Below are 25,599 nucleotides of genomic sequence, written 5' to 3'. Positions count from 1 at the left end.
AAGATAGAAACAATTCTTTTTTACCGATCAATATTCATTTTTATTTTTCAACACAGTTATCGAATTTTTCTTTTTCTTTTTTTCTTTTTTTTTTTTTTTTTTTAAAAAGGACAAGCTCATGAATTTTTAACCAAACCACGTAGATACCCCTTGGCAAAAGTTATTTCCGCTCGCACAGCATGCAGCAACCTACCTATTATCCGAAAACCCTAATTCTAAGAATTCAGGACGATCTGCTGAGAGCAGGTCAGATTATAGTTTGTATTTTCTAAATGCAGTAACGTTAAAAGTTTATTCTTACAAAATATATATGTCGGAATTTTCTAACGGAAACTTTTCTAAACCGCATACGAACGAGGAACAAAATTTACAAAAAAGTTACACTCAACATTTTCGTATAAATAAATAAATAAATAAAAAAATAAATAAAAGAAAATAATAATAACGAAATAAATAAATGCGAGAATTGCATAAATATTCGATTACATTCAATAATCGATCTCGTACAAATCTAAATAAAAAGTAAAGTAAAGAAGAAGAAAAAAAAAATAAAAAAGCAGAAAACTTTACATCGCGTAGTACTTCGATCATCTGAATCTAAATATAAGATGTTACGTTTATTCTTGGAGCTCGTAGATCGTAGACATTGAATGTCATTCTATAAAAAGATGCTTACGGTCGACGGATCGTAGAAACTCATCGAGTATAATTATAATTATAATTAAAATTAAAATTACAAAAAAAAAAAAAAAAAAATAAAAATAAAAGAAAAAGGACTTAGTTGCCAATCTAATATTTCTAACGAAATAAATTCGAACTGTAAGCCAGGAAAATACTGCGGGGATGATAGGAGAACGAATGAGAAGGAAGGAAGAAGGAAGAAAAAGAAGAAAAAAAAAAAAAGAGAAAATAAAAAAAACAATCTCTTAAAAGAGACAAAAGAAAACGAACAACAAATTCAGCGTAGATTCATTCGTACCTAATCGTTAAGAAAATACATTGATAAATCTTTAAAAAACCGATAACACGAATATAAATAAGATAATCAAATCGGAAATGCTTCCCCCCACCCCCCCTCTAATATGTAATATGAAAATAACAATTTAAAACAAAGAAAAAAAAACAAATATATATATATACATATAAATATATAAACATGTGTGTATAGTAATACATACTTATAACGTATATAACGAAGTAAAGAAGATGTAGGCTGGTGGTTAAGTATAAATGTGTGAAAGAGAGAGAACAAAAATATATGCGTGGGTGAATGAAGAACAATTATATGACGCAACGTGGCTTCTCTCTCTCTCTCTCTCCCCCTTCCTCTCTTCCTCTCTCTCTCTCTCTTTTCAGCACACGAATCCAACGTAGGAAGCACGTGAGTCCTTCAAGGTGGAAAACAAGTTGGCCGTTGAAGAATCGAGAACAAGGCAAAGTACGAATCGTGTCAGAATGAACACTTGTCGTCTAGGAATATGAACTAGGTAAGATAGATATATAGATAAATAGATAGATAGATAGATAAACAGACAGACGAATAGTAGACAGACAAACACACACTCACGAAGGTGAAGGACGTCTATGTTTCTTTTTTCTCCGTTAAAAAAAGGCACGTTTTTATACGCGACAAGTTACAAACCAACGGATCGAATTGAAAACACGTGTAACCTCTACAGTACCTGACGCTGGAATGAACGCAAGAACGACGAGCAAGCGCTCCTCGTCATCTCCCCCCCCTCTCTCTCTCTCTCCTTCCCTCCTCCCCTCCATCCCAAACCCTCTACCTAACGACCAGAGTATGAGAGAGAGAGAGAGAGAGAGAGACCGAAAACGAACGAATGGTCTTATATAGCAAAAGGAAAAGGAATCGATAGAATCGAATTCCTTTCGATAGATCCTTCCTTCCCTTCCTTCCTTCCTTTTCATCCCTTCCCATCCCTTCGTTTCCTTTCTTCCTCTTGTGAACATGCAAACCACTTTATTTTCTTTTTTCTTCCCAATACCGACTTTCTGTCGAACGAAAGATGCGTACTATGACTAAATACATATATATATATATATGTATGTATTTGTGTATGTATGAATGTATGTACGTATCCGTTCATTCGTATATTTTGTATAACTTTGAGCTTTGAATACTTGTCGATATTATATTTAAAAGTTGTTAAAAAGAAGTTGCTTTTCTTCTTTCTCTACCTCCCCCCTCCCTTCGATGATGAATCAAGAACGAAGTTAAAATAAAATCGTGTGTAATAGAAAAGTAAAAAAACAAAAATCAATGGAGAGGGGAGGTGGGAATACAAAGCAAATACAAATGAGAATAGAATGATTATACTTCGACGAGGTCAATGATTATTAAAGATCAGATTTGATTTATCTTGAAGAGGGGTCAAGTAGTAATGAAACGTGGGCCGAATATTCCTATACTGATGCCGAAATTATACATAGTTAGAGATATATATATATATAAACATATATATACGTGGTCCAATAAGAAACGCCGTTGATACGAGCCTCCTATAACTAGTAGAATCATGATTATAGAATGTGTAATAAGTTATTAGCACGTGGGAAGATAATAATCGTATCGATTTATTTGTTCATTTTCTTGTCTTATTTCATTGATCTATTTCCTTTTTTTTTTTTTTTTTTCATATGCTCGTATACGATTAATTATCTATCTCCAATCTATCTATCTATCTATCTATTTATTTATTTATCTAGAAGAGTATATCTCGCGATAGAGATTGTTAAGATATACCGTTTGATAGGTGCTAAGAGAAATAGATCGATATATCGTTGATTTAAAATTTAGAAGAACTTAACGAAATGACCTTAAGAGAAGAGGAAAAAAAAAAGAAAATAATAACTACTATATAATCATACATCAAAATGCAGGGATGATCGATACACGCTAGTAGCCTTTCAGGAACGAGTATCGATCGTCAAAGTTACCAACTACTACAAGGTAACGCAGGAATACATGTAACTACGTGTACATCTGTAAATAGATAGATGCATAGCATACGTAAATAAATAGCTGCGAAATATCCATGTCATAAGCGATGAGAGAGAGAGAGAAAGATAGATAAAGAGAACACGTATCAAAAAATTCTGTCGACCTTGCATTCGATGAAACGAGAAACGTCATTTGGTAACATTTATTCGATCACTCTCACATACGCGGTGAACCTTCTTCTCGAACAGTATATTTTCGTGTCATTTTCGGACATCCATTACGAAAATGAATATTTTATTTCGAAGGGAAAAAGAAAGAGATCGTTGCCTGGTTGAAAGATTCAAGGGTTGCTTTCCCTTCAACCATCGGATTATCTTAACGAACGTGAAAATATAGAGAGTAGTAAATATATATATATATATAAGTAGATAGGTGTACCATCGTCGTCTAACGGATGAAAACGTAATTTGCGTTCAAAGTAAAGTTTCCATCGAGATACACAAGGAGAATTACAGTAGCTTGTAATACTTTGCATGTATATATATATATATATATATCCGTAGACACAATTGGCCTCGAGCAGACGCCACGTTAGAAAATTCTTCGACGAGGGAGATAAACAACTTGGTTGTTCCGCGAATAACGAGGGTGAAACTGAACAATTGAAAAGACGCTGACTGAGTTGAACGAGAAAAAGCTTACTTTCCGATAAGATGATTTTCTGTAGGAAAAGGAAATACATTCCCCCCCTCCTTTCCACCTTGTTTTTTTTCCCCATAAAATACACATCTTTTTCAAACAATTCTAATGCTTCAAACTACTACTACTGATATGTAAATGAATTTTCTAATTTGCAATGACGAATCTCACGAGTACACGACGAGTATGATTTACGATTAGAAATGATAAGTAAAATACGAGAAGTAAGCGTAACCGTGTTCGTAAAAAATAAAAAATGGTTGAAGAAATAGGATCGTCGATAAGGATAACAAATAATACCAATTCTGAAGCTTTCCCCCTATCGTGTGCGTGCATTCGTGCGTGCATACGTGTGTTCACGTGTGTTCACGTGTGTGTTACTGGCATTGTATATAAAGAAGATGAATAAAAAGAAGAGAAAGGGAGAGATAGAGCTTACATAAAACACGATTATATTTCGCACGCTGATGTTTCTAGTTTCAGATAACGCGAAAACCACGACGTGTGCTCGAAGAGTTATTATTACCATCTGGAGCACGTCAGAAACAAGCAACAACCGTGCAATTGCCGCCTAGTCTCCCATTTTGCACGGTGGAGAAAGCACGAACTACTTAAAAACACCTCTACTACCACCCTATCGTTCAAAAGCTTTTAATCACGAACGATGTTTTTAAAAGAAACCTTAAACGCCCCTATCAAATTTTCAAATAAATCTTATCAAATATGTTATTATTATTATTATTATTATTATTATTATTATTATTATTATTATTATTATTATTATTATAACGTTAAACTGATTATCTTTTAGATTATTTTATTCACGTATTTTTTTTCCCCTTTTTATTTTCTTCTTTTTACGATTTTCATAATATACTTATTAAAATATATGCAATTCAAATGTTTATTCATATTTTTTTTTTTTAATTATCACCATACAAACCGTATGGAAAATCGGTCATGCTTTAATTGTTTGCATATCATTTACGTAAATTATAAACGACTTTTGATGTAGCCAAAAAGAAAAAAAGTATTATAGTTCAAATACACGTTCATTTGAATTGCACATTTGATCTCTTAAATAATGTCGTATAAATATCTTCGCAAGTATTTTCTCACTAACAATAAATGTCGCATTGAACAAAGTCCAATAATTTAAAATCAAACAAGAGTGAAAGTAAAGTGCAACGAGAAAAGAAGAAGAAGAAAAGAAGGAAAAAAAGAAATAATCGTACAAAGTCGAGCGCAAGATTATCAATAATGCGTTCCTACGTTAAGTCAATGACCTGGAAATTTCGTAGTTCTAAGATAAAGTGTACTTAAGTGTTTCATAACTACGATAAAAATCCAACTCAATTTTCTTCCGATTATTTTTCTATTTTTCACTCGCCCTCTCATCCAAACCAAATGATCCAACCATTCTATATTTCTATTATATTGGATCGTTCCAAAAGATTCTTACTATATTTTTTTAATTTTTTTTTTTCAATAATTTTTACACGCACGATACGTTTTATTTGATATATTTTCTTTATGAACGATACAAAGAACAATAATACAGAACGCATTTAACTTAACAAACGAATATTAAATAATCAAAATATAGTGCGTGTAAAAGGAATTAAGAAACTTTTAAAACAACAACCTATAATATTATCGGTATTACGTTCCTTACACCCGATAATTATTTGCGAAAGAAAAAAACCAAAATAAGGAAGAAAATAATATTTTCCTGGCTCGTATACCGGTTTTATTTAAACTATCGCGAAATCATTGCATACATGAGTATGCAGCCGTTGTAACTGTCGAGAACACACGTATGTAAACTCGGTCGCGAAGTTCATCGCGACCGAAGTTCCGTTCATTTCTCTCTCTATCTCTCTCTCAAATCTAAAACATAAAATGTATTCTATGATAATAGGATGGAATCATAAAAACATCCGCGATTAAGTTATAAAATTATATTATATAACGGATTATTAAATGCTTGAAATTATACGAGAAAACGATGAATAAATAAAGAAAAGTATTTTATCAAATATAAGACGAGAGAAATAATAATAATTGTATTAAATTATACGATTAAATTGATAAAAGAAATCCCCCTTTTATTTAAACGTATACGTCGTGCATGCAACACTCGCATAAACACACCCACCACCCGTATACACGTACACATTTAACGATATTAAACTATACCAGAATCGTGCTCTTAAAATAAATTTAAAAGAGGATTTACATGACAAATTTCAACTATTCACTGATTCTCTCTCTCTCTCTCTCTCTCTTTCTCTCTCTCTTTATTTAACCTTTTCCATCTAATCTCTGACATCTCGTCTACTACTCGTCTCGCGTGCATGAAATTCAACGTAGAATAATAAGAGATCGTGATCGTTGAATAGATGAAAAATCTTTACATTAAAAAACACAATTAACGTGATCTAAAATAGACAATTGAAAATAAATGTATAAATAACGGATCGCATATTGAACAAAGATTTGGATGATTAATCGTATCATCCATTGACAACAAATTAACTTTTTTTTTCGTGATACTTTTCTAAACATTTCGGATAATATCAAAAGAGTCTTCCTAGAGAGAAAGGAAAGAAAATAAAGGAAAAAAAGGATCCAGGGGGGGGGGGGGTTGTTAAGAGGAACGAAAAGAAAAGGATGAGGAGGAGCTAAAGGGAAGGGGAATAGGGGGAGGGGGATCGAGGGGTAGGGTGTAGAAGTAGAAGAAGCATGGGGGGATAGAAAGAGATTCAATTAGACCTTTAATGGAGCTTGTATACGAGCCACTTAAAGCCACTTGCGGCTGGTGGAGCTAGCTGTAACTTGCATTGACCCAAGCACGATTCCCTTTAACTTCTCTTCCTCCTCCTCCCCCACCCCACCACCCCACCCTTAACTCCCTCCCTAGAATCTTCTCTTAACCCTCTCTCTCTCTCTCTCTGTACCCCTAAGTTGCCCTATGATTCCGTCGTTTCTCACTTACGTCCCCCTTTCCTCTCCGCCATACACTCCCTCTTCCCTTCCGACCCCCCGCTTGCATTTCTCCTCCTCCAGCTCTTCCTCTTCCCCACAGCTTATACACCATTTCTCTTCGAAACCTTGCGAACTTCGATCGTCCAAGCTAGACGAGAAACACCATCAGTTTTATACGACATACTGAAAATTTCGATCGATTTGTAAAATACGAACCCATACCTCTCTTCCAAGTCCCTCCCCCTCCTGCCCACCCCCCTCATACAAGATTTACCCTTTAACTAATCTCTTATCTCGATCTTAAAAACTTTGGATTAGATAAAAGACACAATACTTTGGAATTTGTGGAATGTTTTGTCTAGGAAAATACATCGAACATACTTTTACGTCGACTGTAATGGTTGTTTTTTTTAAAAGATAATTGTTGTATGCTTTTTTTTACTTTTCTTTTTTTTTGTGGAAGAAAAATAATAGATTTAATTAAACGTCACGATATGAGGTATTTACAGACATATATGTGTGTAATTTAATATAAATAATATATGTATATATATTATATTTACTTACCTTTTTTTTTTGTTTAACCATCTCGAAGATATTCTTTCACGTCGACGTACATATGCAATTAAATCGACACAGTTTAGTGATCACCACAACTCGAGGATATAAAAAAAAAATATATATATATCCGATAACGAAGCAGTTTCTTTAAAAAAAAAAAAAAAAAATAAAATAAAACGAAAACACAAAAAAAAACTTTGATGGGTTGACGAAATTTAATACATTTTCTCTTCTTCTTTTTCGCAATCGGTATACGTAGTAATATATAATACGGTATACGAATAATATATAATATAATCAGTCAATAAATATTATAGTTTTTCGATACTTATTTAAAAACTCGTTGAAAAATACGAAGATCGAATCTTCAAACCAGATTTGCGAGATTCAAAAGAATATCTATAGTGATATAAATTCATACGTAAATTAAATTTAAATCTATCGAATCTCCTTTATGTTATTTTTTTTTTAATTTTTACGTTATCATTTTCCTTCCTGCTTTCTTTCTTTTTTCTTTCTTTCTTTTTGTCAAAAATAAATGCGGAAAGTCATTGTAATTTCTTTTAAAAACAGTGCAATTAAATGCGACCATGCGGTGTATGCAATTTTTACGATAACGAGTAATAATCCAACCTTTTTGAAATAATAATAATAATAACAATAATAATAATAAAAAAAAAAACGTTTAAAAGAACCTGTTTTTCCTGTAACTCGTGGCACGCAAGAGTGACTAATCTATGTAAAACGAACGGTAGCATGTACAAACCAATCTGAACGATACGTTGTTCACCGTTGTTTATCTCATAAATAAAGTATTGAATAACGAAAGACTATGGTAATTTATTTACGACATACATAATGTGTGTTAAGTAAATTTAATAAAAAAAAAAAAAAAAAATCTTTCGAGTAATAAAATGCGCTGCAACAATTTGCATTTCAATTATTTGTCATGTTTCTTCTTATCTCGTATTTTTTAACGTGTACCTAAAATACGTCTCTTTTTCTTTTTTATTCTCATCGAGGATTCGTAATGATAATTAAAAAAAAAAGAAAAACAAATAATTATAAATAACAATTTAAAAATTTTTTAAATAAAATCGATTGCAACTGAACGACACGCCATCTGTACAATCTACAAACTAACATTTCATCGTCGCATGTGGTACACGAGTAGACGTCGTTGAAGATACGACGACGACGACGACTTTCTCACTCTATATAATCGAAAAAACTGAATTACCGACGTAGTTCATGGTTCGAATCATGGGCGGGAACATGGCGCACTCTAGAACGCAAATTCAAGGATGCATTTATATTTTTTTTGTTTCCTCTTTTTTCTACCGAGTAAATAATAATACACCCCGCCCGTGATATCTCTAATTGTAAAATAATTAAAATATATCTAACTAACGTTTACATTTTTCTCTACTCATTCAAACATTTTATATATGCAAATATTCACAAAAATGAATTTTTTATTAAAGTAATAACAAAAATCTTTGAGATTTTAAACCGACATTAGAGAAAACTGATTTGATGAAAAGCAAACAAAAAAGGGAAAATTAATTATTTGAAAAGAAATGCATCGGCTTTTTTTTATCTTATTTACAGATAATATTCAATGATCGTATATAATTATATATAATATAATAATATTACAAGTAATAAAATTTTCTCTAAAGATTTGTGTGAAAGAAAATGTGTAAAAGAAAAAGAAAAGTGAAATACTATGCAATCAGATGATTCGTAGTTACAATCGGAAAGGTTCCTACAATTAGCAACTTCAAAGTGTTATGAGAGCTCGCGCGGACAAGAGAGTCCTTAATTGTTCTTAATTAAACTAAATTGAAGGTTACCAGGGGACAAATAAATACGATGCTATGCACTCCCTCGTTCGCGCGGTAACCAATCATTCATTGGTTCCTTTTCACGTACAACTATTAATAAATACATGAGAGAGTAACGATTATCGGTGCCATTCAAGGATTAACACAATTTGTATTATATTTGTTTCTAACGAACGTCATTTTCATTGCTTTTATTTTGTATTTCTTGTTCTTTTCTAATAGAAAAAATAAAATTAATAAAAAATTACATAATTCAACGTTTATCTCGTATGAAATTATACGATTCGGTTATTAAATCGTAATGTCTCGCAAATCTGGTTTAAATAAAAAAAAAGATTAAAAAGATTTTGTTATACAAATAAAAAAAAAATAAAAAAATAATTACATTAGCGTATTATGCAAATGACTTACCTCGGAAGTGGGAACGAAGGCACTGGGTCCATCGAAGGCCGGTTCTGGTACTGGTAATCCTCTATCCTGTAAACAAAAAAAAAAAAGAAAAAATAACGATCAATCGACGTTGAAAAATTCAGAGATGAAAGTTATATATATATATCGTGAAAAATCTTTAGATCAAATAGACAGACTTCTTGAAAATTTAGACTAGCTTGAAATCGGTAAAGAACAAGAGAACTCCTTATTCTCTCAGGGTCGTGGGGTTCGAGCCGCCCGTTACGAGTTTTTATGCGAAGCTTTTCTTCTTTCATACTACATACATTCACACACACACACACACACATATATATATGTAATTGTACGTGCAAGTTTTTATCGACTCACGTTTCCGTTCTTATTTTTCAAGTGCAATTGACGATGCTAATAAAACGTCGACGAACGCGGTTTGTACCGGTAGGCCGTTTTGGCGACAAAATAGGAAGATATTTTTGGAACAGAGTTCGAGAGAGAGTGTTCCCAAATAACTACGGAAAGCTGCTCCCATTTATATAACGTCCCGCTATGTCCCGTTTTTCACGCTTTCCCGTTTCAAACACGAGAATATTCGTTGGGCATTGGGAAGAATATTTGTTCGTTGAATTAGAATATAAATATCGATCGATTCATTAAAAAGTAGGATAGAGAAAGAGAGAGAAAGATAAAGATAGAGAGAGAGATTGGTAGATGATGATACATTGGATAACAAAAACTTACCTTGACCATTTCCAGTATTTCAGCACATTTTATCCTGACGTTCTGAAAAGGACAATTAACGCTGAGCCTTAGTATCACCGGTAGATGAAGCGTCACCAGGCTGAGATATTTGTTCGCTTGAGTTTGCCTCGGGCCATCTAAAGCATTTCCAAGATTAAGCATCCTACCGACATCGCCAGGAGTAACTTCGGGACTGTCTAGGGCTCTGCCGCTCTTCGACGATACGTCTTCGTCTTGCGATAGAGGTCTTTTTATCTGACCAGCACTAAATTTTCTCTCCTCGTTCTTCCTAAGGCAATCCTGTTCCTGTTGTTGTTGGTGTTGTTGTTGTTGTTCGTATCTTCGCCAATTTGGACGATTGCCATCGTCGAGATCGTCTTCCGAATTTTCGAAATTAGCATCCTCAACGAGAATTTCGTTATCCCGATAAATTTCGTTAGCGTTATCGTTATCAAATCCATCGAGAGTATTGAAAACAACCCTGTCGCGGGATCTCCCCCCAATTATTTCGGTATCCTCCGTACGATACCTATTACGCTCGAGAAGATCGCTACTCTTCGAACGGAAATTAACGTTCCTACGATCGAAAAATGCATTGCCGAGATTCTCGTCAAATTTTGGACTCTTCCCATAGATCCTAGTATCTAAATCCAAATCATCTTCCTCCGGTTGTCTTTGCTTAGCCCCTTTAACCTTGATAGAATTCTTAGTTCTCGGTATCCTATCTTCTTGATTGAACTCGTTCAACCTCTCGTTGGACGATGATATCAAATACTTTCTCTCGTTGTCGCAGCTAGAAGCAAAACGGGTCTCACCGGTGCCGGTGTCCTTGAACCTGCGACACTTGCCAGCCAATTGTTCGATCCTGAATCCTTTCCCCTCGTCCGAGGAAGTGGAACGACCCGATCTGTTCCCGTCCGCGGAATCACCACCACCACCACCACCACCAACAACAACAGCACCACCACCACCCATGTATTTCCTTCTCTCGATCGGCGTGCCAAAGCTCGAACTTTCGTTCGAACCCAAACGACCACCGTCTACGCAATCGAACGAACCCGAGGGATATCTTTCGGTAATTTCGGTCCCACCGTCTTCCGGAAAAACAAGATTTTCCGTAACACTTTGCGGAAAAAAGCAGTCGCTTCTAAATGTATCCGGAGATGACGCTTGTTCCTTTACGTTCTTCGGACTGGATTTCGAGGGTGAACGCTCGATGCTCATGTCGTACCTTTTCGACACAGAGAATACGTGTACTCTTTCATTATTACGATATCTAATCCGCTCTAAAGAAATTACATTTATAGATACATCGATCGACCGGTTAAAACGAGATACAATATAATCGTAAACATATACCGCAATCTAATTTCACAATTACGAGAGATACCTATTCATTTATAAATTCTTTCAAAATATTATAATTAAATTCTTTCTAAAATATTTAACTAACCTTCCATCCTGACCCTTGAACTTTCCGGATGCGTGATTGTTGTCCTTCATTTCACCGGTAGCTTCCTCCCATTGATTTGGACTGCCAACACCACCTAACCATCCCTCGACGGTACTCCTTGCAGCCGCTAATGCAATGTTTCTCGCAGTTTCATCCCTCGCGCAAAGTGGTGCCAAAAACCTGCTCACAAGTTCTACCTCGTCTCCCTTCGTCGACGCTCCTCCAATACCACAAATATTCGGATCGCTATACATCTTGCTTTATTATCTTATTATTATTATTGTTATTATTATTATTATTATTTTAATTTTTCTTTTATATTCTTTCTCTTTTGCTCTCTAAAGCAAATCTTTCAATAATATGCTCGAATATCGAACGAGCTTCCAACACTTTTAATCTAAGGACGAATACTCCAGACGGCTCAAATTTCTCCAAATAATATTACCCTCTCTCTCTCTCTCTCTCTCTCTCTCTCTCTCTCTCTCTCTCTCTCTCTCTCTTTCTCTTACTCTCTATTTCTTAACTTTCTTGCTTCTCCTTCCTTCTCTCCCTCCTTCCTTCCTTCCTTCCTTCTCCAAACCAAAAACGAAACAGCTACGACACTGCAAAGGAAAAATTGATATTGCTAAATTTAACGAAATCTTTTAATTATTTATTTTCTTGCTTTTCTCTTGTTTGTTTTTTTTTTTACTCTAAAAATTGTATCGATCGATGGAATACTTTGTTTTTCGCTAAACAAAAAGAAAAATTAAATAAAATAAACATCGAGAAAACAAGATTTCGAATCGATTTTGAAAAAAGCAACCCAAATGAGAATGTAATCAAACGATCTATCGAAAATTTCTTTTTCGATCGTCTTTACGAACCTTTTTCTTTTCTTTATATTTTGTTGTATCTCTCTCTCTCTCTCTCTATCTCTATCTCTCTTGCATTAATTCCTTTTCTTGTTTTCTTGCGCCTCGCGTAATATTCCTCTCTTCAAAACGACGAGTTACATTTTTCTCTTTACATCGTTACGTCGTCAAATGGGGAAGGTTGGTTGTTGTTGATCGTCCTCATGAATTAGAGAATTTTTCTTTCACGAGAATTATCGGATCTGGGCTTGCGCGTTGATTAATCCATTTGACGCCTAAAAATAAAAGAAAACAAAAAAATGCAAGGTCAATCGATTAAAATGAATGATTAAAAAAGAAGAAACGATTCGAAACGAGATTAAGCATCGTTACAACGTTCAACACGAAAAATAAAACAGGAAAAAGGTAGATAATCTCCAAAATATATCGATGAGGTAACGTATACACACCTGTATACAGTGGTAACAACATTTATCCAGAAGAAAAAAATTGCACGGTACACCATACACATCTAACATCGATTTTATCGTTCTCATCGAACGTTACGCAATTCATTCGAATAAGTATAATTCGATTGATCGTTATATTATGTAGGTAAATTGATAATGAACCAAATTGAAATGGAACGTTCGTTTATGGATATATGAATTCGAATGGAAACTATTGCATCTGTGTTTTGAAGAAGAGATATATACCAACAGTAGGAGACAGCATTTAATTTATTTTTATTCTTACTGTTGTTATGCAATCTTACAAAGTCACAAAGCCGATTACGTATATATATCAGTTCGTTAACTATCGCATTTCTCTTAATTCAGCATATTATTATTTACAATTCGAAATGAGGAGGAGAGAGAATCGTCGAACTGTAATAATTGGGTGTACAGCTACATCCATGCATACATACATACATTAATACATACGTGGTAAAGAAAACGACAATGTATCGTGACACTTCGTGCGTGCGAATGTTGAAATAAAACGGAAAAAAAAAAATAAGAAATAACGAAAAGAAAAAAAAGGCATCGATACGAAGGAGCAGAGAAGTCCCGAGGTAGTAAAGAAATAAATTTACGACAATGGACACGCAACGCGAAATAACGTAATCGCAACACAACAAGAGAAGAAGAAGAAGAAGAAGAAGAAGGGTAAGACAAAACACTCACGCAAAGTTTACTTTAATTTATTGCGATCTCGTGCGTGACGTCGCATTCAAACTTATAACTGCGAACGATAAATTCGACATTTCGGGGGGTAGAAGGGAGAGGGGTGTCGGGGAAATATTTGATTAAGAAATAATAACATGAGACTTTTAATCGGGGAAAAAAGAAAAAAAGAAAAAAAATGAAAGAGCAATACGCGAGTTACGAAAAATCATGACAATGACGATGATACATTAAAATACTTTGCGGGATATATTATTTTTCTTTTCTTTTAACTCGTAACACGAAACGTATCTATCTCTATGTATATAAGTAAGTATAAATAAGTAAATAAGTAAGTAAGTACGTGAAAGAAGGAATAACGATCGCCTGACAACTCTGGGACCGTAGGAATCGGAAAGCTTACGGTTAATTTACTCGTTCTTCCGAGTCGAGCCACTTTCCAGGTCAGGAATCTTTCTCCCTCGGACGAGAAAATACGTAATAATTTTGCGGAGAAAAGCGCACGTGTCAGCGTAGATGAGTTTCTCGCTAATTAATTTCCCTCAACGTTTCCTAAAAACATTCTTCTTATCCTTCTTCATTTACGTTTATATACCTACTCCTTCTCGTCATCTTTGTAGTCGTAGTCATAGTCGTAGTCGTAGTATGTAAACCTTTGTATACTTTAATAACAACGGTCGATATTTTGTGTGATATCCTTTACGGATATCTTTTTCTTTCATACCATCTTTTATCAAAACTTTTAGCTTGTATTGTCGTATATAAATCTATATTTTAAATATCAGTAAAATATACTACGAGAAGTAGAATGATAAAAAGAGAAAGAGAGAGAGAGAATAAAATAGAGATAGAATAGTACTCCACAAACTCGTACACATTCAAGACTCGTTCAGAAAATGCAACCTACCGAAAGGGGTTAACTAGAAAATATTCTAAGTCAAGCCCTCAAAGTACTGTCAATCCGGGGTGTATCCAAGCTCGCTCAACGATTTACGTGGAAAGTAGTATTCGACGAAGGAAGATGCACTCCTACGAACTTGACCTACTTTCTCAAGTCGAAGCCAGCCAAGTTCCAGGCCAACGAAATCCTCTCTCTCTCTCTATGATCTACTCGAAGATATACGATAGATACATACATACAAAAGCCTATACCTACAAACTTTCTTTAAAAAAAAACAAAACTCTATAATAAATCTGTAATAAATAAATAAATAATCGAAATATAATATATATGTATAAATGAGAAAGTAATAAGTTCTTCTATTCGATAATTATATACCAAACGTATAGGAGAAAAAAAAAAAAAGAATATTATAAAAAAAGTCGATGACAAAGTAACGAATCGTATAAGTATCGTAACACGGAATGAAAATAAAAATAGTCGTTCCGTCGCAGGGATTGCGCAATCGATCGATATAATATCGTATAGTACCCGCCGGTCTTTTTCTCTGATTGATGGATCCTCCTCTACCCTTTCTCACCAATCCCACCCACCCACACTCACCCTCTTCTCTCCCTCGAGACACCGAGAACCTAGGTCAAGGTTATTAAGGTTACGGAATAAGCGAGTTCACGTTCGACTCGTCACGCTCTGCCGACTACGAACTCGAATCAGATCAAGCGTTTTTCTATCCTTTTCTCTTCAATTTCTCTCTCTCTCTCTCTCTTTCTCTCTCTTTTTATACAGTAATCCCTCTCCCCTCCACGACTTACGCAGTTCTTGATTTTATCATTAACCGTAGGTAAACATTTTGACCGATGATAATCAGATATTCAATTTTTAAAACATGAAATATACGTTTTATCTAATTAAAAATAAACGATTTATAATAGAACATTTGATACTTAAATATTTAATACAAATCATACATGTAGAAATGTGACGAGTATGCGAGAATGTAAAATAATTGATACGTGTGTGTATATATGATGATATATCTATATGGATCGATGATTATTAATTGTATCACACGATTTACGATTAATTCGACTTAAAATTTATTATCGCGTAATTTTGTTAGTATGATTGTATTTTTTTAAAGGAAGGGAGGAGAAAAAAATAAAATATTAAGACAAAACAATTAGGATTAAAAAGAATTCTTAGAGTTGAGAAAGATCAATATAAAAAAAAAAAAATCGTAGCAAATTTCTATGCAAGTTGCGTAAATAAGACGTTCACGCGTGCCGGTACACGAGACTTTCCTATTATGTAAACGTGAAAATGTTAGTCGGTGTTGTTTCAATGATAATCCTCCTCGAAGTTTCTCGGGGTTTCCATGAAAGGAAAAAGCTAACTCGATCGTTCGATCGTTCGTAGGTTCGTACGTTCGTTCGTTGGCTTTCGTCTCCTAAGTGATACGCGTCTTTTTTTCGCAAAACACGTAGCCGCGAGTTCGATGTCCTCCACTTGGATTGTGTCCGAGGCTTGCGAGTTAGTGTGGTAGCTGCAGCAACACGCTACTATACTAAACAAGAGAGAAAAAAGAGAGGAGAGAAGAGAGAAACATCGTTTGTTTCATCGACCCGAGCCAATTCGTTTTCTCGAATCGACCGGCCACGACCTTTGCAAAACACCACCTTTTTTTTCTTCTTCTTCTTCTTCTATTATTTTTAACTCGAATTTTAAAAAAATCGAACAAACGAACTAGCGAATATTTATTGATCGATAGAATAACGGAAGTTAAAAGAAACAACTATCTATGTTATGATTCGTCATACTTTCTCTAAGAGTAGGGAAAATAATATAATCTATAACAACACGTTTTGTAGAACTGTTCTTATTATATTCGTAGGATATTATTTTCTTTTGCTACACATTTTGGGAAATTAAAGAAAGGATTGATGATCACAAAAGTCAATTAATGTTACATCCAAAATAAATGCATATGCAAGTTTAAATTGTTATAAGTTTTCTATATAAAAATACGTTTCAGTATTCTTTTTTTCATTTTCATTATTAATTTATAATTTGGTATTGATGTTTATTTAAATTTGTATTTTAAAAACATGATTTACTTCGCTGGTCAAACAAAAAATATGTCGCCAGTTGGACAGCTCTGGTTTAGATCAGATTCAACTTATTATCTGATTCAAAATGTCTAAATAATTAAAAAAAAAAAACAATGAATTGTAATTATAGACTTGTTAAAATATTAATAAACTTGTTGTGACAATTAATCAGCCGTTTTGCCGCAACACATTTTTGTCTATCTGTAATCGTCAACGACGATGAGAATTCGAATAATACTTCGTTAAAGAAACGCACATAATAAAAAAACAATTAGTTAAAAATATGAAATAAAGTCAACTGTTTATGAAAAATTCATTTTTTGATTTAATAACGAATTAATAGATAAACGTTGAGAACAAAAAAAATATACATAATTTGACGAAGGAACGATAATAATGAATAATAATTAATTAATAATTATAAATAATTAATTGAAAAAAATAATATTTTAAAATATTAAAACGAGAATAATATTCTTACCAGATAATCTTCGCAATCGACGTGCTTACAATAGAAAAGCCAAACTGTAACTGTCTCGACTGTTTACATGTCGAAGAAAAAGTATACACGCGTATAGAAATAGGGATAAACACGTTGTACACATATGTAGTTCGATCTTGAAAAAGGTCGGTGACTATTGTTTCCTAAAGTTATTTTCGATCGTACTCTTGCAGAGAGTAGACGTGGTAACGCGTGCTCGAACAAATTTATTTTTTTATCAAATAAATTCGTCTTTTTTAATATTTTCATTATAAAAAAAACAGGATCAATGAAACAACCGAATAATCAGCGTGTGTTTTTTTTTACTAATACATTTTATTGAATTTTTTTTATTTTTCGCAGTTAATCGTATTATCGTTATAATTTTTCCAACGAATTTACTTTTTTTTTTCAGGATAAAATTATTTGTTTTATATTTTCGTTTTCAAACTTATTAACCGGAAAAGGAATCTACGTATATATCTATAAGAAAAACTAGTTTCTTTTTTATACTTTAATGTTAAAAAAACACGATCGATAGACGACCAACGATTGTTCACAAAATTTCCTAATTCATTTTCTATTCTCACACAACGAATCAAATAACCAAAAATATCTCAAACAAATTTAATCCTCTCTCTCTCCCCGTAAGATAAAATTATTTTATTTTATATTATATCATCCTAAAGCTTAATCGAAAAAGTATTCACTGATGTTGGACAGAGAGAAGGAGAGGGAGATGGGATGATCTATAACATAAGCATGTGTAGTAGATAAGTACAATAGATACATGCATACATTAACTTTGCGATATTAGGCTAGTAAAAAATAAAAAATAAAAAAGGGGATAAAATCGAAAAGAGAAGGGAAACAAAAAGGAACGAAGTAACCGTAAAGGGTTCTTCTTTTCTCTCGGTTATTCTAAATATTTATAATCGAAAGACTAAACCCTTTCCACCGTTCACGTTCAGGAGGAGCCGATGCTTCTGTATGAATTATTAATGCAGCAACGTGCTACCGCTTGAACGCGTTGGCTCGCATTCCCAATATGCGTCGTCCTCTTCGTTTAGTCGAACATCGGTGGTGCCCGATAAGATAAAGCTGTTGCTTTCCGAGAAGATGCCAAAGGGCTTGCTTGCTTGCTCACCCTTTCTCCGTAATTAAATTAAACGAAAGGAATGGTAGGGGGATTGTTTAAGAGACTTTGATAATAGACGAAGAAAAAGAAGAAAAAGAATAAAAAGAACGCTAGAAAATAGTTGGACGTTGTGCACGGTCCGTAAAGTACGCATCGAACCGAATGCAAATCGATCGGACTACGATGATAACGTTTCTCCTCTTCCTAAACGAAAAGCTCAATTTTAATGCACACACACATATACACACACCACGCGTTATTCGTCCACGCTTATGAGCTTGGAACACGCGAGAACAAATTTTCACCATATCTATAAACAAAAAAAAACTAATTCGAGCTAACCAAAGAAAAAGTAGTATTACGGTATTACTACTCCTCTCGATCTCATCCTCCCCAATCGTAATAAGACACCAAAAGAGAAAATTTCCGTTATTAACGCTTCGATACTTTGAACAAAGCACCACGTCGTCCTGTCACTTGTCGGAAGAAGACAAGCGCATAACACCGAGGTATACATATATTATTGTTGGTTAACGTTGAGCAGAGGGGAAGAGGGTTATCGTATACGATTTTCTGCACGCGAACGACGACCGTGCTCTCTTTCTCTCTCTCTCTCTCTCTTTTTCATCGGGATGAACATCGTTCGACCGTACGTAACGTCAAAGTGATTTGAAAATCACTAAGGAGAGATCCTCCAGCAGCGTTCCCGTTAAAAGATGCGATATCGTGATGCGAAAGTAGTCGACACTGTGAGAGAAGATGTATGTATGTATATATATGTATCGTATGTTCTGTTAATATTCATAGCACGTTAACGTTTCTTAGTTGGAGTTTAGAGTGTAAGCCACGAGTCGCGATCTTTCAGAAAGAAAGAGAGAAAAAAAGAGAGAGAGAGAGAGAGTATGCACGGCACCAGCAACTACTACTACTCCTACCACCCATGGGTACTTAAAACTCCTAAGACCGGTAACTCTTTGATCGTACGTTTAATGTGACGTCGGCTCTTTTAACAGCGATATAACGACCCAGAGACAGATAATAGCGTAATGGCGGTCGCAGAGAGTGGGAGTGGGAGGAGGGGGAGGAGACAGATAGGATATACTATATACTAGCTGGTAGTTGCTCGAGATAGGCACGTTCAGGGAGACACGCGGAATACGAGCCTGATTGCCAAGGAGAGAAATCCGCGCGACTCGAGTTCACCTTCTTCGAAGGTGTCCCACCTCCCCCCTAAACCACCATCACCATTACCTTCCTTTCTCCCCTTTAGTCAGAGTCAGTCTCTCTCTCTCTTTTTCTTTCTATTGCGTTTTTTCATCGCGTTCTCACCTATTGTTCTTCTCGCAAGATCCCCGCCACCGTTGATTCGAGCAGAAGAGGCCTTTAATAAAGCTTTAATGCTTAGAAGATTTTTATCGTTTGCGTATATCTCTTAGGTAAATCGTAACGAACGCTCCAAGGAGGATTAAATAAAAAAACAAACGAGATCCCCCACCATTGGGAGTGCCTTCATGGCTCGTGAACACGGTATACCGATAGAGAGAGAGAGAGAGAGAGAGAAAGAGAAATATAGAGACCGAAGGAGAATAGCCTTGTTTTCCACAGCTCCTCCTCCTTTCTAATGAAAAAGAGAGATCGAACGATTTTCTTCTTCAGTTCTGTTGGAATAACAATAGACATTACGTTGGATAGGTAATTTTTCTCTTTTCAAATTGATCGTTAACGCGTGGCATTGTTTTAACACGAAAATTACCGATTAAAATTAATTATTTTTTACGTATATATTATATATATATATATATATTTACATAGTATGCATATACTAGTTTATCGAAAGATTTACTACATTTAAATTACTTTGTTTTTTTTTATTAGCTATAACAAGGATCGAACGATAAATTTGATTTCGTAAGTAAAATATCGTTGTTAATATCTCCGAGGTCTTTTAGTAATTACTTAAGAAAAGTTGTATAATAAGGATTCGAAAGACGAATAGTAAGATAAACGTCGTGTAGGAGGCAAGTCGTTAGGGTATGGCAAACTACTTTGGCCGTTCGATCGTTAAAATGTCGTAAAATACGGTAGGAACGGAATCAAGAGAGATAAATTAATACGTAACATATATATTTTTTACGCGTGTCCTATGAAAAGTCGTTAGTTAATAACTAAACGTAAATGCGTAAATGCGTACGATTAATTGTCTGTTGTCACGTTTACCTTTATTTCTCGCAAATTTATACCATAAAACAGTAATGTTAATAGAAGATAATAGAAGAGAACACAGTAGTATGTATGGTTGGTTAAGTCACGTAGAGAGAACGTTCTTTATCGAATCCTCCCAGGGAGAGCTCGTTTATGGGGACACCTGGTCGTACGCATCACGGTTAATTTGCACTCTCCATGAATTTTAACGAATCCTCGCATTAACGTTACCTACCGTCGCTTGACGTTCCAATGATCGTGACTTCTTGTTAAAATTGCTGTTAAAACTCTAAATCAGATTTATCGGCGGACTATCGTAGTAACGTACCAATTTTATCCTTGCTTTCTAATATCAAAGAAGAATTTTTTTTTCTTTTTTTTCTTTTTTACTACATATATATATATTTAAGACAATAAATAACGAAAATTAATCCTTCTATTTAGTTTATCAATTATCAGAAGATGACGATAAATAAAACTTATCTTTCAGTGGGACGTTTTTCTTCCGATAAGCCTTAGCTACTTACTCACGTATATACTTTGCGTGCACGTGTGCATATCGATTGCATCGCGAGAGCACTCGCCAAGATCTCATGTAAATCATCGACAAAGAGAAAAAGAAAAAGAGAGAGAGAAAGAGATGTATATATATATAATACTATAACCACTCCTTTCTGCGAAACGTCAGCAAAAAAACAAATTCGCATTAGAAAATGAAGAAAGAGCCTCATTGCGAGACAACGCAACCCTTTTCTCTTCACTTAAGTTTCTCCATCTTTTCTAACGGGGCATACGTGAATCTTCCAAGTAATAAAGTCTCGATCCCACGGCTCGATAAAAAGAAATTCTCGTTTAAATGGCTTGTACCGTTCTTATTACGCTTATTCGCCTACAATGCATCCACGCTTATTGTGTGTAAAATCGTGTAACGCGAGCTCAAAGAATAAAAGGCCCACCATCTCGTGTTCGAGGAATAAACGATCGATCGATATATATATATCGATCCTTAAGCTTGATAAATAGAATACAAATTTACGTATGTAAAAATATGCGAATATCGTTCCTATTTTTTCCTAAAACGATAAATTTGAAAATATTAAAAAAGAATAACGTTTTCGATCCTCGTAAAGTATCCTAAACTAGATTAACGTTAAGTACTTCTACTTATTTTTACGAGCTATAATTCTTACCATACAATTCTCTCGGATCGTTGTTTTATTATAAACTAAACATTCTAAACGATAAGAAAAGAAGAATACTTTGCCAACACTAACTCTCCGTTTAACTAATATATGACGGGGATTGAAATAATAATCTTTAATAAAATGCAACATCAGAGATGATACTTTTTCATTTGAAATTCCAAAAAAAAAAAACAAAAAAGAAAAACACGTTCAATGATATTCACAACGCGTGAATATTTCACGTAGTATTTTTTCTACAGATGAAAAATTAGATTTCGTTCGATTGGTTTGAATATGACGATATCTAAGAAGAACGAAGACGTGTCGTTTGTAAGATGCGCCATGCTGTCTACTACGCTCAGCTAAAGTCGACCTCGATGAGCAACTCCTCATTGGCTAAGATCCAAACGTATGTTTTCTAGCAAGCTTTTAACACACTCCTGCTGGATGGATACGCGCGTCTTATTCTCAACGTTTACTCCACATCACTTTTAAAGACTCAGGCTAAGCCCAGGTGCCATGTTTTCGCGTGAAAACGAACGAGCGAACGAATAAGCGCGAGTTTTAGCTTTTGACCTCCCTTGCACTCTCTGATTATTCTTAGGCCTCCTCGTCAGCCTGCTCCAATTTATCTCTCGATACGTTTTATTACTACGCTAGTACTCGATCCTATGCTGTACTATGCTATGCTATGCTATGCTATGCTATGTTATGCGAATGATCGAATTTAATTTAGTTTAGATTAATCCTTCATCCTTCCCACCCCCAAAAAAATAATTATTCTTTCATTTCGCGTGTAGATATTATTAAACGATTAATTAATATTATAACTATATACGTGTATAACGTATTCGTAGATATTCGTAAAAGTATTATGTGAAATTTGTTAACACGAAAATGGAGGATACAAGAGGACAGTCATAGTTGATTTGTTTTTTTCCTCCTCCACGTATGCACATACATCATGTAACAACAATTCGTTGCATTTTTATGTAATTTAACAAGAAACGTTTAAAAGAAGTTAAGTATATAAAAAGATGCCGTTAACATCGAATGCACCAGAGCTCCTTTCTTACTGGACGGCGTTAATTTTCCATGGTGTTTACCGCAATTCCACCGTCGGTTGCCTTCAAGTATTTTTTTTTTCTTCTTTTTTTTTTAGATATGCGTAAGATATTTTCCTACAATTATTTATTATTCGATCCTTCCAGGTAAAGATTATTTGGATCGATTACGTACGACGATTCAATTTAATTCGAAATCACGCGATGTTGTCTAGCAACTAATTATTACTTAGGATAGACGAGGTGGACGAGGTGGACAACGACGAGGAGGAGGAGGAGGAGGAGATGGAGGAGGAGGACAGCCGGTTATCAGCGGATTTCGTTAGCGGTTGCTCGTCCGAATCGGATGGTAAGCTAGCCTTTGTGTTTTAGACGGATTACGCACGCAGTTCTCGCTAATTGCATACATTCTAGCCGATTATTACGCTTTGTCGATCGCCACGATCGCTCGAGCGGAAGATCGTGCCCGTAGAATGGCTGAAAAGTGGGATCACGCGTTACGTAATTTAAATAACATCTTTCTTTTACTCATCTCATCGATATCGGATCTATATTGTCTCGGATTGTTTCATCTAAACCAATTATTGCATGTGTACATGTGTACGTGTGCATGCATATACCCTGCTGAATTAAAATATCGGCGCAGATTATATTTTCCTTACAACATAATCCGTACGATTTTATATTTTTTCTTTTTTTAATATATTTTCCAAAGTTATATTGCGCGTATCATAGAAATTATTACAACATTGATATATTATAATAAATACAAACAATAATGAAAAATATAAAAAGTTCCGTTTGAGCGTAAAATTGTTTTCGTAATTATTATTCGAAACTTTCATTTTCTTTTCTTTTGTATACTTTTATGCACATTACAAAGTCTGGTTTAATCTTTCTCGCTTACAATAAAGATATATTTTACAAAACAAAAATATCCTACTCTACTCATAAAATTACCGAGAATGTTATAAGAAAAATGTAATCCTTGCCGATTAGTTTGATAAGTCCCCCATTACAAAACACAGATTCGTGACTCTATTCGGATAAATTAAAAAAACAAAAAAGTAATATTATACTTTCTCCTTCTTCATATTCATTTGCCTATACAAGCTGATATCGAGTCGATATCCATGAACACCTTGAAGGTAGCTTTAAAAATAATTAAAAAGAAAGGCGTATGATGATAAATAATATCGATATACGTGTATATCGTGTTTTTTTCTTTTTTCTTTTCTTTTTTTTTTCTTTCGTGCGTGTACGTGTGTCTGTACGCGCGTGTAATTTCTAACCACATAATAATATTACCTTTTCCATCAAAGTAGAAGGAAAAATCAAGTTTACGCCTTTGTATCGGCGACTTGTGTCGTAGATCTGCCGACAAAGAAACGCTTCGGAACTGGATCTGCTCACGGAGTCGGCTGTCCTCGGATTCGTACGACACACACACACACACATACAGACACGTACGAAAACGACACGACAAAACGAACAACGTGACAACGACGATGAACAATAAGATTTTCTAGGATGAAACGTAAGGGCCGAGAATCAAGAAGATAAGAGGAGGATGACTGAGGAGGAGGAGGAGAAGGAGGAAAAGGAGGAGGAAGGGGTGGTGGAGAAGGAGGAAGATCGCGGACCACGTGAAAGGCGATTTAAAGGCGGTGTAGAGAGGGGGTGGCCTTTAAAAAAAGGAAGGAATATGGCGAACCGGTCGCAGCCTCCGCTCGTCAGCTGAGAGCTCAGCTGCAGCCGGGCGCGGTGACCTCGACGATGCTTCGCGGGAAACAGAGTCAATTTGCAAAACGATAACGGTTAAACCCTTCTCCTCCTCCTCCTCAACCTCCTCTACACCATCCTCTATTTCGTTATTTCGTCTTTAAACGCTTTAGAAACTCTACTTCCCTTTTATCGATATCTTTACTAATCTATTTCCTTTCCTTTCCTTTTCTTTTTTTTTTTTTTTTTTATTTCTTTAGTTTCTCTCTTTATTCGGATTCTTCGAAATGCAGTACTCCTCTTCTCTCGAGACGTACTCGAGACGCATCGCGACTCGATCGTCCACTTTTTGCGCACCCCAGGTTCTCTATTCTCCTTTCAACCTACTTTTTTAAAAGCAACTTGCTGGATGAGGAAGAGATATGTAATTTAAAGGAAATAGAAGATAAGGTATAAAGTTAGCTTATTAGGATTAATAGCTCGATCTCTCGCTTTTGGTTTATTCTACTCAAAGGAGAGAGAGAGAGAGAGAGAGAGAGAGAGAGAGAGAGAGAGAGAGATAAAGAGATAAAGTGAGAAAGAAGATTCGAAAGATAGAACCTGTCCAGGAAATGCAGGGACAACAAGAAGGACATGCAATGCCGGTCTTGGAACGGCCGGCCGTCAGCTGAGAGCTCAGCTGAACGCGAGGATCACCGGCGTAACCTCAAACCCGCTTCGTACCACTACCAACACACAACCATCGACCACCAACATCATCACTATTCTCACCATTTTACTACACTATCATCGTTGTCGTCACTGACATTAGCAGTACCAACCATTAATGCATTATTTCTTCTACTATTGCTATTCTACTACTATTACTGCATTATTGCCTTCTTATCCTTGGTAACTCCTTGTTTCGATTCTCTATCAATTTCTATCTAACTCTCTCTCTCACACATTTGCTTATTCATTCGCTCTCTCTCTTTCTTTCTTTATTTCTTTTTTTCTTTCTTCTGCTCTCTCTCTCTGACACATACACTCTCTCTCTCTCCCTCACGCGCGCTCCTCATTCTTGATACCGCTCTAGTGAGTCGTCCTAACAAGTACAAAAAAAAAAACCTAATGAAATAAT

At 34.9% G+C, this 25,599-nt stretch overlaps 1 protein-coding gene across 3 annotated transcripts in view; it reads right to left on the bottom strand.

Moving 5' to 3' along the window:
- LOC106783757 overlaps window positions 1-25,599 on the bottom strand; it is a 100,948-nt gene that overhangs the window by 74,802 nt on the left and 547 nt on the right. Inside the window, exons 1-5 of one of the 3 annotated variants that reach the window (XM_014742563.1) lie at window positions 24,066-25,583; window positions 12,526-12,788; window positions 11,660-12,261; window positions 10,207-11,437; window positions 9,469-9,534 (exon numbers count right to left, since the gene is read on the bottom strand). In XM_014742563.1, coding sequence (XP_014598049.1) covers window positions 9,469-9,534; window positions 10,207-11,437; window positions 11,660-11,913 — 1,551 coding nt within the window. In that variant the 5' untranslated portion in view covers window positions 11,914-12,261; window positions 12,526-12,788; window positions 24,066-25,583. Of the gene's footprint in view, window positions 1-9,468; window positions 9,535-10,206; window positions 11,438-11,659; window positions 12,262-12,525; window positions 12,789-12,962; window positions 13,090-24,065; window positions 25,584-25,599 lie in introns of those variants that run through there. The other 2 variants (XM_014742564.1, XM_014742562.1) reach the window with 2 other exon arrangements.

This window comes from Polistes canadensis, unplaced genomic scaffold, assembly GCF_001313835.1.
Source record: "Polistes canadensis isolate GaletaPanama2010 unplaced genomic scaffold, ASM131383v1 scaffold_25, whole genome shotgun sequence".
NCBI classification, from domain to species: domain Eukaryota; kingdom Metazoa; phylum Arthropoda; class Insecta; order Hymenoptera; family Vespidae; genus Polistes; species Polistes canadensis.
The sequence above is the reverse complement of the archived record's forward strand: the minus strand, read 5'-3'. Positions and strand labels throughout refer to the sequence as shown.